Here is a 12,652-nt window from a genome sequence, read left to right on the forward strand (position 1 = left end):
GCGGCTGAAGGCCAACTCCCGCCTGACGGATACGACTCTAGTTTGAAGGCACTGCTAGAGGTTTGAACCTCGGCTCAGGCGGTCGTAATTTCGATCCCCGTTTGAACTGGACGGGGATCGATCGGAGGGGGTTAGTTTGTTGTAATAGTATAATGGTTATATATCGCTATTCTATAAACAAAACCATAATTATATAATGTTTCTCTTCAGGAAAATACCATTATATAAGTCAGCAAACAAGAATACGGCAGCTGCATGCACTTTCTCCATCACTCTTCACGACGATGAGTACAAATATCTTCAGGGAAATGTTATTAGAGGTAATCTTATTTTTTTAATGGCAACTCGTTTCTATAATTTATATAATGATATAACAATTGTATTACCATTTTCAGTTTCACTGCCAATGAATGGGAAATAAGGCATTTTTCTACAGTTATTCTGTAAAAAGATTGCATTTTTGATATATAAAATCCCGAGTAAATATGTTTGTTCCTGAAGCTATCTGCAGAATTCAATTTACTAAAATGTTATATAATAATTGTGTATTATTTCCTCTCAATTTTAAACTGCTAAAGAATTTTTCATTGCAGCTATAGGTCACAGCGTAATCTTATATAACCTATAGATTTCTTGATCTATATATATTTTCTAGATGAGCTATGCAAAATTAAAATAATTATCAAAATCGAATTTGCAGTATCTGATATTGTCTACTCAAACTCACAAATTTTATCTCTGTGATACTATTTTAATATAGATGTATTAATTTCATTTCATATAAATTTATATTACGACAACTATTTTGGTAATAAATACCTACTTAAGAGGGTAAACTTAGGATTATGCATATACTACAAAAAAAAATCTATTTTCTTTCGTTAAATATATGTATACTTATTTTTTAATTCTTATTAATGTTTCTTTTAGGTTTTGTGTGTATTTTATTGTTTTTATTTTAAGTGTTATATTACAATAAAATTATATGATATTTTGAGTGTCATGTTTTTAAGCGTGAACCGAAAACCCATTTCATTTTATTAATGAATTTAATTAAATAGCTTAAATTGTTTGCAGAAAAAACTTTGCTGCCGTTCTCCGCGGCGCTGGTAGCTGCGTGGGACACGTTCACCATGACCGCCGGCGAGCCCAAACACAACTTGTCCGTGGAGTTCACCAACGTTCATTTATACGCGCAGCCTGTACTACACCAGCGCAGATATCTCAAGTTATCTGTTACGCTGCATAGGGGCACTGGACGTTTTGAGGTACTATATTCACCCTGGTAATCATCGTGATAAATTTCTGGTGAATTTGTCATAATGGGCTAACTGACCTAACTCAAGCTCATTCTATTATCATAATAGAATGAGCTACTTTTTTTATCATGTAAAGGTATTATCTTCAATGCCACACGATACATCCATTTGCCCGTAATTTACCGCGGGAAAGTCAGCGCGCGCAATCGTGATACATTTAAGTAATTTTTTTCTTCACAATTCGCGATTGATTGCCCGTATGATTCATATCATTAGACTTTCTTTTAAAATTCTATTTTATATTCTACAGACTTTATAGTCCAAAGACCCGATTTATAAATTATCAATAACTTCATAATTATGTCATTGCTCAATAGTCAGATTGCAATGATAATTATTATTATAAATAGGCGAAAAAGCTTGGGAGATTGAAGAACGCGTGCAACATCAATTTTCATTATCTGGATATGCCACGACGTTTCAAGTGCTTCATTTAAAAGATAGTCATCGTTTATAATAACCGCCCTTTTCCCTCGAACTACATTACCTGCATGCATAACCTGCCCTTGCCCACGCTTTATTACTTCTCCATAGGTTATCGTTCATTGTAACTCATATGAATAATATTTTAAATTGTTTATTGTGTTATACGACACGTGAGCTGGCGGCTTCGCACGGTCTTCTACATTTAGGTACAAGCACATACTTTCCTACACGAAATCCAATACGCGCGTAACAAAGCGTACGTGTAAAGGCAGCTATTAAATTTGATAATTTTGTTTATAGATTTTGGATAAAGAATCAAAAGTGGCTACAGGCTACATAACTACGTTACAAGCAACTCCCGTAAATAACATGAAAGAGAGCGACTCATCAAAACAAACTGACTCATCAAGAGAAGTCTATCTGAAGTCAGAAGACATTTACCAGATTTTATACGAAAGGGACTATTATTATAGGTGTGTATTGTTTGTATTTCGACCTACGTCATATATAATCTAGGTCCGTGCGATTCTCGGATTTCTCCTAAAATATAAAACGATTTAGAAAAGTCGTTAACATTAATAATAATACCCTGGACTATTCACACAATGTCATTTAGTCCCAAAGTATGCAGAACTTGTGTTATGTGTACTAGACAACTGATATAAGTACATAGATTTCTTTTGTAAATATATACATAATATACACAGAAAACGTCCAGCCCGATACAAACAATCATACACGTGAATGTTTACAAAAGTTTACATCGTGTGAGAAATCGAATCCGCGACCATCGGAAATAAGGCTGCGTGTGTCTTGTCTATATTTTATTTATGTCACATCAATTTTCATTAACTGGATATGAGGTTTCAAGTGCTTCATTTAAAAGATAGTCTTCGTTTATAATAACCTCCCCTTTCCCTCGAACTACATTACCTGCCCTTGCCCATGCTTTATTACTTCTCCATAGCTTATCGTTCATTGTAACTCATATGAATAATACTTTAAAAATTACACGCCATTTTCAGAGATGAATTCTGTAGTCTGTACAACGTGAACGAATCATTCACAGAAGGTCATGTACTTTGGAATAATAACTGGGTTACATTTATTGATGGTCTTTTCCAACTGAGCACTTTGAAACACCCTCACGGAAGTGTATCGCAACCCAAGCAAATCCAACAATTACTGATCAATATTCAAGATCATGCAAACAATAAAATAATTGAAATTGACGATAAAACTGTGATGAAAGCAAGCAAGTCGGAGTTGTACGATTGTATAAGGTAAGTTTATAAAGAAATCCAAAGCTAAATAAGAAATTCCATCCCAATTGCAAAATTAGAGGCATTGTCAACTGTCGATGTTATGGTAAATGCAAGATTTGTACATCACAGTCCTTCCCTGTCCGATCGATCTCCCGTCTGATTCAAACGGGGATCGAAATTACAACAACCTGAGCCAAGATACCAACCCCGAAATCATAGTCATCTCGAATAGCAACGTATGAGTACCTCGGGAGTCACATGATAACGTGATGTCCGTAGTGCTGTTCCTGTATATATACAGGCGACGGTTACCATTTAACGTAGACTATTAGCAATTCCTGTAATATGAATAAATATACATATATATGTAGGTATACATTATATTATCAACGAAGCCGGAATAGATAACTGATATAATTATATTAATATTAATGGTATTAATGTTCTTAGACACATTAGTTTTAGGTTTGTTTAAGTGGAATATAATTTTATTTTCAGTTGTGGCGGTGTTACAATGACATCACTCAAGTTCCACAATCTCCCACCAGTTATTGTGGATGATATCGTATTGAAGTCTCTCCAATTTGTGCCTCGGTTCCAAACTGGAAATATAGATGTAAATATTTTAATATTTTTGCATCTATATATTTATCATTATAAAAATATTAGTTTTTTTCTTACATAATAGGTATTTTTATAATAATAAGTGGTAATTTTTTTCAGACTACACATGTAATTAAATAAATAATTGTGTTAATTAAATAAATAAATAAATAAATAAATAAAATAAATGTAGCACCATCTATTCCGAAATTAAGCATATCTTGTAGTATGTGTTCTAGACGACGGATAGATATACTTAATAAATACCTCTTATCAAATAGGACATACGCACTATATAGAAAAAACACGAATCGAACCCGATTGAATATTAAATCTTTGTGTATTGAAAATTATTGCGCTTAACCTAATCTCTAATGATCTAACCACTGATGTGGTGCAGTCACAATTTACATGATTATCTTATTAGGTATGTCTAACAAACAACTTCAATTTTGTATGATCGCAGCTTATATCTTCATTGCAAGTTGATCTTCAAATTGTAGCTGAGAATGTAAACAAAAATATTATAAATGTGATACAAATAAAATCTAATGAAAGTCATGCCATTTATGACAATGTAAAGGAAATTCTTAATAATGTACCTGGAGTAACTATTCAATTTAAACAAATCGACGAGAAGACGATGTTAGATGAACGCGAGCTACTTTTGAAGAATGTTGACCTTGTGGTAATAAAGAATTTATCGACAGATGATAACGTAAGTAGATATTAAGTTTTTGATAGAAAATAAGATGTAATAGAAAATAGTGTAGTGGTGTAAATATTTAGTGTAGTTATGAAAGTGAATGAAGTAACATAGTAGAGGGCCTACATAATAAAGTTTTAACTTTATTATGTAGGGTAAATTATCTAAACAAATTGTTGAGGTCTCCAACAGGTCTTTACACATCTTCTTCGTGACGAAAAAGGAAGATAACTTAATAAAAAATAGTAAATAACGATATGTTACAGTACAAATCGTAGGTTTGTTGAAATAAAATGAATGAGAAAAGAAACATCCAATGACGAATTTTGCTAAAATAAGTTAAAATTTAAATCAATGGAATAATTGTCTTTCTATTTATTTTAAATATTTCTATTAAGTAAGTTTGATAGTCCAGAGACTATTAAAAAGGATTACGCATTGCATTTTGATTATTTGTAATTAATTCCCAATTTTGTTTTTCTTGTAGGTGTGTCAATTACTATATCAAGTCCTTCAACGTAACACTTTCATCATAAATTTGGAAGAACACTATAATTCTTGTAAAGTGCGGCCTTCGGCACTTTACAATGTAGTATCCGCTCATAATTCAAAAGTCATGCGTTTAGAATTAGCTAGATGGAGACCAGCTGATACGAAATCTGAAGTTACGGCATTGTCAGTACGCACGGCTTCAGATATACCAATGTTGATTTCTACTAGATCATCACTTCCTTCAAACCACAAACTATTAGTATTAACGACGTATCCTATAGTTTCTGGACTTAAAGAACTGATAACGTCGTGGAGGAAAGAAGTAGATCGAAATCAAATATATTTGGTAATCATGAGCAAGGATTATGAAAGTCAATGTTTAGATCAGATGCCTGAATTGGATTTGGCAGTAAATATGTTGAATAATGTAAGTAGATTTTTGTAAATTGATTTAGAAGCTTAATTAATTGCAGTACATTCGTTCAGAGTAGCCTGCGAATGATTAAATTTTGAATCAAATGTTACATTTTCATAATGTAACATTCATTCACATCTACTACCCATACATCTGTACTTACAAGAAAAATTATATAAGTATTTTTTATTTTTAGAATAGTTTTTTTGTATATAGTTAAAATTTACGGTCTTGGTGATCTAGCGGTTTAGTCCTCTCGCGGTACAAAAATTTGTATTCATGGGTACAATGGTTTGTATTGGTTTGGGTGTTTTCTATGTATATTATGTAATTACAAAAACATTTATTATTTGTATGAGTTGTCTAGTATAATATAACAGAAGATTGACTGGAAGAAATCCCTTTTTTGGGGTAAATCCGCCATTGTATGCATTTATTCTTTAAGTCAATTGTGTCCTTTTATTTGTAATTTTATCATCATACATAGTATAAAATAAAGTCGCTGTCGCTGTCTGTCCGTCCCTATGTATGCCTTAATCTTTAAAAATACGCAACGGATTTTGCAGCAGTTTTTTTGATTGATAGATTCAAGTCAAGAGGAAGGTTTATATATATAATACATGTACAGTGTACACCCGTGCGAAGTGGGGGCGAGTAGCTAGTTGTACAATAAAGTATTACAAACAAACAAGCAAACATATTGGTATTAGATGGCGTTTTGTCAATTGTTCAGTGAATTAAATATTATAATATTATAGAATTAAACCTAATTGATTTCGTTATACAGGGTACGTGGGGTAGCGAATACTACGTATCACATAACGAGAAACCTCTGGTTGACAATGAGGTGACGTTACAATGTTCCCGTCTTGGAGATTTTGAGTCGCTGCAGTGGATTGAAGCGACAACACCTAAAGACAAAGGAATACCGGTCAAGGTACGCGAAGTTTAATAATAATGAGAGTTAATCACGAATGATAGATACATTTATAGATGATAGCAATATATAGCAAGAATAAGTTTATTTGCGGATAACGTTATAATTTTAATTTTCATACTGCTTTCTTGATATATGATAGCGTAGCGGCTTTTGTATTGATTGCCGCATGCATCCTGATGTAAAGTGCGACTACTGTAACTACCATATAGTAATTTTTGTAGCTGTGACGTGGTCGTGTGGAATGAGTAGTCATGCTCACTAAAATGTCCAGACATGTGGCGGCGTGGTGGGCCGGGTCATTGGGCTCCCTAAAATATGGTCGAGCGCAGTGATGGCTGACTCATCCGTCATACTCGTGAAACGAGTGCTGCTTGTAGGGACTGGTCTGCTCTTATCACTACGACTGATTTAATCTTATTGCATATTTATATTTGACCCAAAAATTAGTGCTTGTTGGTAGTTTGTATTCACACGTTTCGACTTGTAAATGTAAACTTACAAGGATTATTTAAAAGAGCAACACACAAGTTTCTTGCTCGTTCTTCTTGTGATGAGACAGCTTTCCGAACGAGTGGTAGATAAAAAACAAATTGTTATGACTATTCAAAAGTGCTTAAATTAAGTTTATTTGAATAAATGATTTTCTATTCTATTCTATTCTATTAACACGATGGTTTTCAGGTGGAATTGTATGGAAGTCGGCCTAATATTAACTATTGCTAGCAATGGGGTATCCATTACTTACAACCCCCTTCCCCTCTACTATATAAATTACTAGCTGTACCCGCGGTTTCACCCGCGTGAAATTTATAGTCTATATGCTGTTCTGATATATAAGCTATATTACTGTAGAGTTTCATCAAAATCCGTTCAGTAGTTTTTGCGTGAAAGAGTAACAAACATAACAAACCTACTTACAAACTTTTGCGTTCATAATATAATATTAATAAGATATATTCCATTTTAATTGTATATATATGTATGTGCCTATTTAAGTGAAATAACACTTTTTTTTTCTGTGATTATTTAATTTAAGTTTAGTGAACATTGTTGTTTCTTGGTAGAAATAGCTGAAATGATGGTGAATTAGGTATATTATATAATCTTAATTTTAAAAAGCTATTGTATAACTTTAAAATTAAATTTAGTATATAAGACTTTATATTGCATAGTAATAAAAAAATCTGCAGATTCTGCCAAACTGAAGAGGAAACGTAGGACGTGTAGTGGACACATCCTATGTGGTTGTAGCCCACTCATGCATAAACGAAATATCTCTAATAGTTGGAAAGTTTACACTCTTTCCCGAGGAGATAAAAACCATTGCACCTAAGAATATCCTTCAATTATTGTCCCTGACGGGTCTAGATAGCGAACTTTGAAATAGAGCGAGCACAATAGATCTATGTAGGCCGCAGTGCTACAGGTTCAGGTATCTGACAATAGCCCAATCAACCCAATAAAAAAAATATATTGCATACAGGTTCATTACGCTGGGATAAATAAGTACGACTTAAGGCGTGCGACAGTACTTTCGGACAAAGATAGCAAAATTAACACGAATGCATTCGGAATGGATTTCAGCGGTGTCACTGACAGGTAACACTAATAAACTGTTTATTTATTTAAATATTTATTGCACACTTAACAAGAGAATATTCTTCTTTAAAACAAAATTTAACAAATGAAGAGTGGAGTAATCAAGTTCATCTTTTAAATATAAATTTAATATTAGATAAGAACGCGGGAGTCAAAGATAATGTTGGAAAATTTTTATTTGGTCAAAGGATTTCTTTAGAATTTCAGCACGGAAATGCTGCCAGCATTATAGCTACCTACCTAACATTATACCTTTGGGCCGGGTACGAGATAGGGCAATATTATTAGTTAATTGTCTTGATATTATTAATATTTTATTGCTTAATTGTAATAACTATTATATTTGCATTTTATTTAAAAAAACACTTACTTTGTATGTATTATGTTGTTATTTTAAACATACATATACGATATAAATACTAGACAGTTTTTCTTCCTTTAAGCTTCATTTTTGTAATTTTTCTATTCATTAATTTGCTTTGCATTTTTATTAAAAAAACACAGAAACTATATTTTCTGTGTCATTATTTTATGTATAGCTACATACCAGTTACTTTTATCATTCGTTCAATTATGTTTTTGTAATTCATCGATTTATTACAATTGCTATTTTAATTGCTGATGTAAAACTTACAGCGGCGAGCGAGTAATGGGCTTAGTGCCAACTGGATCTGTGGTTTCCAAAGTGAGCGCGGTACCTGAGTTGTTGTGGCCTGTGCCTGCTCATTGGAGCCTCGAAGATGCTGCTACAGTACCACTGGCTTATGCTATCGCCTTCTACTGTCTGGTGAGTAGCTTGAAAGTTTTTTTCATAGTTATAATTAACTGTTGATATTAACAATGACTTTGTACGAAGTGGTCTTCTTGCGTCTATTAAAGCACTAACGAGTAATTAGTGTTTTAGTAGAAAATACTAAATAAATAAAAATAAATGAATAGAGTTAACTAATATTTTACACATCGCCAGATGGCGCTTGATCTTTAAATAATACTAATGAACATATTCAAACTATTTAGTCAAGCTAAGTAGAGCTTGTATTATGGGTACTAGAACTACTAGACAACTGATAAATATACTTAGATATATATATTCTTGTAAATACTTTAATAATATACATAGAAAATACCCTGACTTTGGAAAAAATAATACTCATGAATACAAATCTTTGTACCATGCGAGGAATCGAACCTGCATCCACCGGAAGTAAAGCCGTGTACTAAAACGCTAGATCATTAAGGCCGTCAATTTTAACTATATCTAAAATTTAATTCTACAGGGTATTAAATATAAGCTGATACCTGGGAATATTGTCCTAGTGCACGGCGGTACAGGAGCAGTAGGACAAGCAGTCATATCTATTGCACTAAATAACGGCTGCGAAGTCTTTGCCACTGTTGGTGATGTACGCAAGAAGCGATATCTACGGAAATTGTTCCCCGAAATACCAGGTTGTTATGCTATATTTTAGAATAAAATAGAATAAAAAATCTTTTATTCAAATAAACTTAATATCAGCACTTTTGAATAGTCAGAGCTATCTTACTTTTAATCTACCGCTCAAGCTCTCTCGGAAAGCTGTCCCATCACAATAAAATTGACGAACGGCGCACGCGGTGCTTCTCGTTCGTTCTTTAAATTTAAAAATTATCAGTAAACAATAAAACAATTTTGACAGAAATCAACTAAATTTACCAGAGCTTAAAAGTCATATGCGTGGAGTTAAGTCTTAACTTAGCCAAGCCAAGCAGCTTACTTTGTAAGCTGTGTGGCAACATGATAACGTGATGCCCGTAGGTAGTGCTGTTTATATATCAGATGGGCCACGTCGGTTATCTAATTCGAGTTACATAGAAAAAATATTATTAGAATAGAAAATAAAAATAAAATTATTTAAATAAAAAAATATTTAAAATAAAATTACTTGAAACACTTTTGAATAGTCGCAGTTATCGATCTTTTAATCTACCGTCTATCTATCTATTAAATTTACTATTCACAGAAAACCATATTGGCAATTCTCGGGACCACACTTTTGGTGATTTGATATTGTCTACAACGGAGAACCATGGCTGCGATGTTATTATCAGCTGTGTTAAGGATAAATTAAAAAATGTAAGTAACTTTACTTATTTTGGTCAATAATATAATTATTAAAATCAAACATCATCTACTGGATCTCATATAAAGTTTATTTTAACAATGAAAGACGTTGATGTTATGGCTTGTTTATTAAAATTGTTTGTAACACTTTATTGTACAGTAAATACATTTAAATTAACTAAAGATACAACGATCTTAAAAAATAAGTAGTACAATGGCGGACTGATTGTGTCCAGATCACCCTCAACTGCAGCGCACCATGTGGTGTCACCATCGACTTGTCCCTCGTCCCGGATGAAGAGAATTTCAGATTCGGAATGTCCAACCTGATGTACTGTAGACATTATATGCCTGTAGATTTCTCTTCCATATTTTATTACAACAACCAGGAAGAAATTAAGGTATAGTTTAAAATCAATTATGTATAACATTTTTTTATTGCATCCTATATTATATAGATAACAAATATAATAATTAAATTATAAAAGGGAACCAAATAAAATTTTATTATGAGAAGAGACGAAGTTCTTAGCATTGCATGTATTCACCGTGCACCGTGTCGGGTGCATCGTGTGACAGAGTGGAAAACTCCGAGCAGTTCCCAGAAGAATTTTGGCGTATTCTATGTATTTTATTTTTTTTACAATAATATTTAATAAGAACTCAGTTCATTCACTCACGAACATTATTATTATCATGAAGGTTACTTGAATTTGAGTGAAAATGAAAGTGAATTTTGGTGGTAAATTTTACCCTCTGTAAAAATCTTTTCGAAAAAAATTTTCATACTTATTTTAGAAGCAATAGGTTCTCCAGATCATGTTATGAAAATAATTGATATTTCTATTTCAGAGCATCCAAATAATGATAAGTGAAGGTATAAAGCGAGGATATGTTCGCCCTTTGTCCCGTATTACGTACGGAGCGGAAGAGGCCGGTAGAGCTTTCCGTTTGCTTGGCGCCAGTCGTCACCGCGGTCGTGTACTATTGCGGCTATGTGATTTGTCTCAAGCACAGCCCAGGTACCATTCCGGATATTATATTCAGCATCGCTACCTATTCTTAATAGTTCTTCTATTTCTGAATTCTCATTATTATCTTTAGTGCTATCTTTTCCTAGTAGATATTGTTTCAATTATTCATATATTGGTTCAAGAAATTACATATTAAATAATCGTTCTTTATTTTTTTATTCTACTTGCACATTGCAAATGCAGATTTGGATGTTACATGAATACTGCCACGACATTGCAATGTTCATGATGATGATGATGAACAGGCATGTAGAATGTAACATGATAATATGGAACTCCATAATAACACTCTTTGGTATACATACAGTCTAAACAGAAAACAAATATATTTTTGTAAATTTAGGATTACCATAAAGCCTTGATTAAAATAAGGGCATTATAATTTTCCAAATATTAATAGTCCATTTTTAATAGTCCTAATTAATCATTAAGACATAGAACTGAACATTCATTATTAAAGTATATGACATTAGCAGTGCCTAATAGTGATTTATATTACTAGGAATGGGTTTTATATCCTCTCACTGATCCTATCACTGAATTTCCTCCTCAGAATAAGACAGTTGCTATCCAGTGTACAACAACCACCAACCAAATTAATCAGCAACCAAATATCGTTTAAATAAAATATTATTTTGCATTCAGGATTAAGTGTTCCCCGGAACACTGCCACCTCGTACTGTGCGACGATAACTTTTTCGGACTACAGTGGGCGGACAGACTTGTGAGCCGCGGGGCTACAAAATTAAGACTACACTTCTCTCGTGTGTCTACGCACGTATTTTACAGAGTTCAGTGAGTAAATTTTGTTATATCAGGTGATAGATAAACATAGTATCTGTGAAAGGAATCAATAATGTATGTGGATGGATCTATAGTAATAGTACAATGCTTAAAATTTCGTTTGTATCGTTAACGACGCTTATTTCGCGAACTATTGCTTTAAATAGAAAATTCTTCTTTTTCTTTTAGCGTTTAATAGTCCATTTAGCGAGAAACATAGTCTTAAATGAATCCGCGATAAATGGACTATTAAAGAATTATGGAAATTAAGAAGATCGTTATTTTAAAATAATATGTTTACTCTAGATCATTTATGGGTAGGAAAAAGGAGTGTTAAAGATTTCTTTCACCGGAGTGATCCAACATGACGAACGTGATCTTAATCATAATCAACTAAAAAATATATATTATTATCTAAGACATAAATCTTGTGTCACAATGTTCTCGAACATCTCCGTATAGCTTGATCGTTATTTTATGAAATTTTTTAGTGTTATATTTTTGATCGGTCTGAGAATTTTAAATTTTTGTACCTTTAGGTGATAAGGATGGCCCTATCCAGAAATAATTTATATGTATGCCAAAACAATGCTTTCCGGCTCAGCTAGTAAAGACTACTATATATAATAATTTGTTACTTAATAGGTTGTGGAAACAGCAAGGTATAGAAGTTGAAGTGTCTACGGAGGATGTCAGCACCTCAAGTGGAGTGTTGTCCTTACTGCAGAACAGCATCAAGATGGCGGCCATAGAGGGGATACATGTAATGGCGACTGTTACCGACAAAGTAGACTCCAATAAACTTTCTTCTTTAGACTCGGCGTCGAGGGAAACATGCCCATCTTTGAAGTAAATATTACTCCTGATTATTAAAATTTAAGTATATTACTGTTAGTAAATTTGTTTTTAAAATTACTAAAACATCTGGACCGATTTGACGGGACTTTCACTCGCAGGTAGCTAATGTTA

The 12,652-nt window shown here is 32.9% G+C and overlaps 1 protein-coding gene across 1 annotated transcript in view; it reads left to right on the plus strand.

Annotated features, from left to right (window-relative positions):
• The window catches only part of LOC131847332 (fatty acid synthase-like), a 34,339-nt gene that overhangs the window by 15,749 nt on the left and 5,938 nt on the right, over nucleotides 1-12,652 (plus strand). The window contains exons 18-33 of the mRNA XM_059196902.1: nucleotides 211-320; nucleotides 1,078-1,268; nucleotides 2,046-2,218; nucleotides 2,771-3,028; nucleotides 3,509-3,626; nucleotides 4,080-4,331; nucleotides 4,807-5,238; nucleotides 6,014-6,163; nucleotides 7,650-7,765; nucleotides 8,402-8,552; nucleotides 9,043-9,214; nucleotides 9,766-9,878; nucleotides 10,103-10,267; nucleotides 10,719-10,888; nucleotides 11,546-11,695; nucleotides 12,329-12,532. Coding sequence (XP_059052885.1) covers nucleotides 211-320; nucleotides 1,078-1,268; nucleotides 2,046-2,218; nucleotides 2,771-3,028; nucleotides 3,509-3,626; nucleotides 4,080-4,331; nucleotides 4,807-5,238; nucleotides 6,014-6,163; nucleotides 7,650-7,765; nucleotides 8,402-8,552; nucleotides 9,043-9,214; nucleotides 9,766-9,878; nucleotides 10,103-10,267; nucleotides 10,719-10,888; nucleotides 11,546-11,695; nucleotides 12,329-12,532 — 2,925 coding nt within the window. The remainder of the gene's footprint in view (nucleotides 1-210; nucleotides 321-1,077; nucleotides 1,269-2,045; nucleotides 2,219-2,770; nucleotides 3,029-3,508; nucleotides 3,627-4,079; nucleotides 4,332-4,806; nucleotides 5,239-6,013; nucleotides 6,164-7,649; nucleotides 7,766-8,401; nucleotides 8,553-9,042; nucleotides 9,215-9,765; nucleotides 9,879-10,102; nucleotides 10,268-10,718; nucleotides 10,889-11,545; nucleotides 11,696-12,328; nucleotides 12,533-12,652) is intronic.

The sequence above is a fragment of the Achroia grisella genome, unplaced genomic scaffold (genome assembly GCF_030625045.1).
Source record: "Achroia grisella isolate CSIRO2021 unplaced genomic scaffold, CSIRO_AGI_Agris_v1 utg109, whole genome shotgun sequence".
Taxonomy (NCBI): domain Eukaryota; kingdom Metazoa; phylum Arthropoda; class Insecta; order Lepidoptera; family Pyralidae; genus Achroia; species Achroia grisella.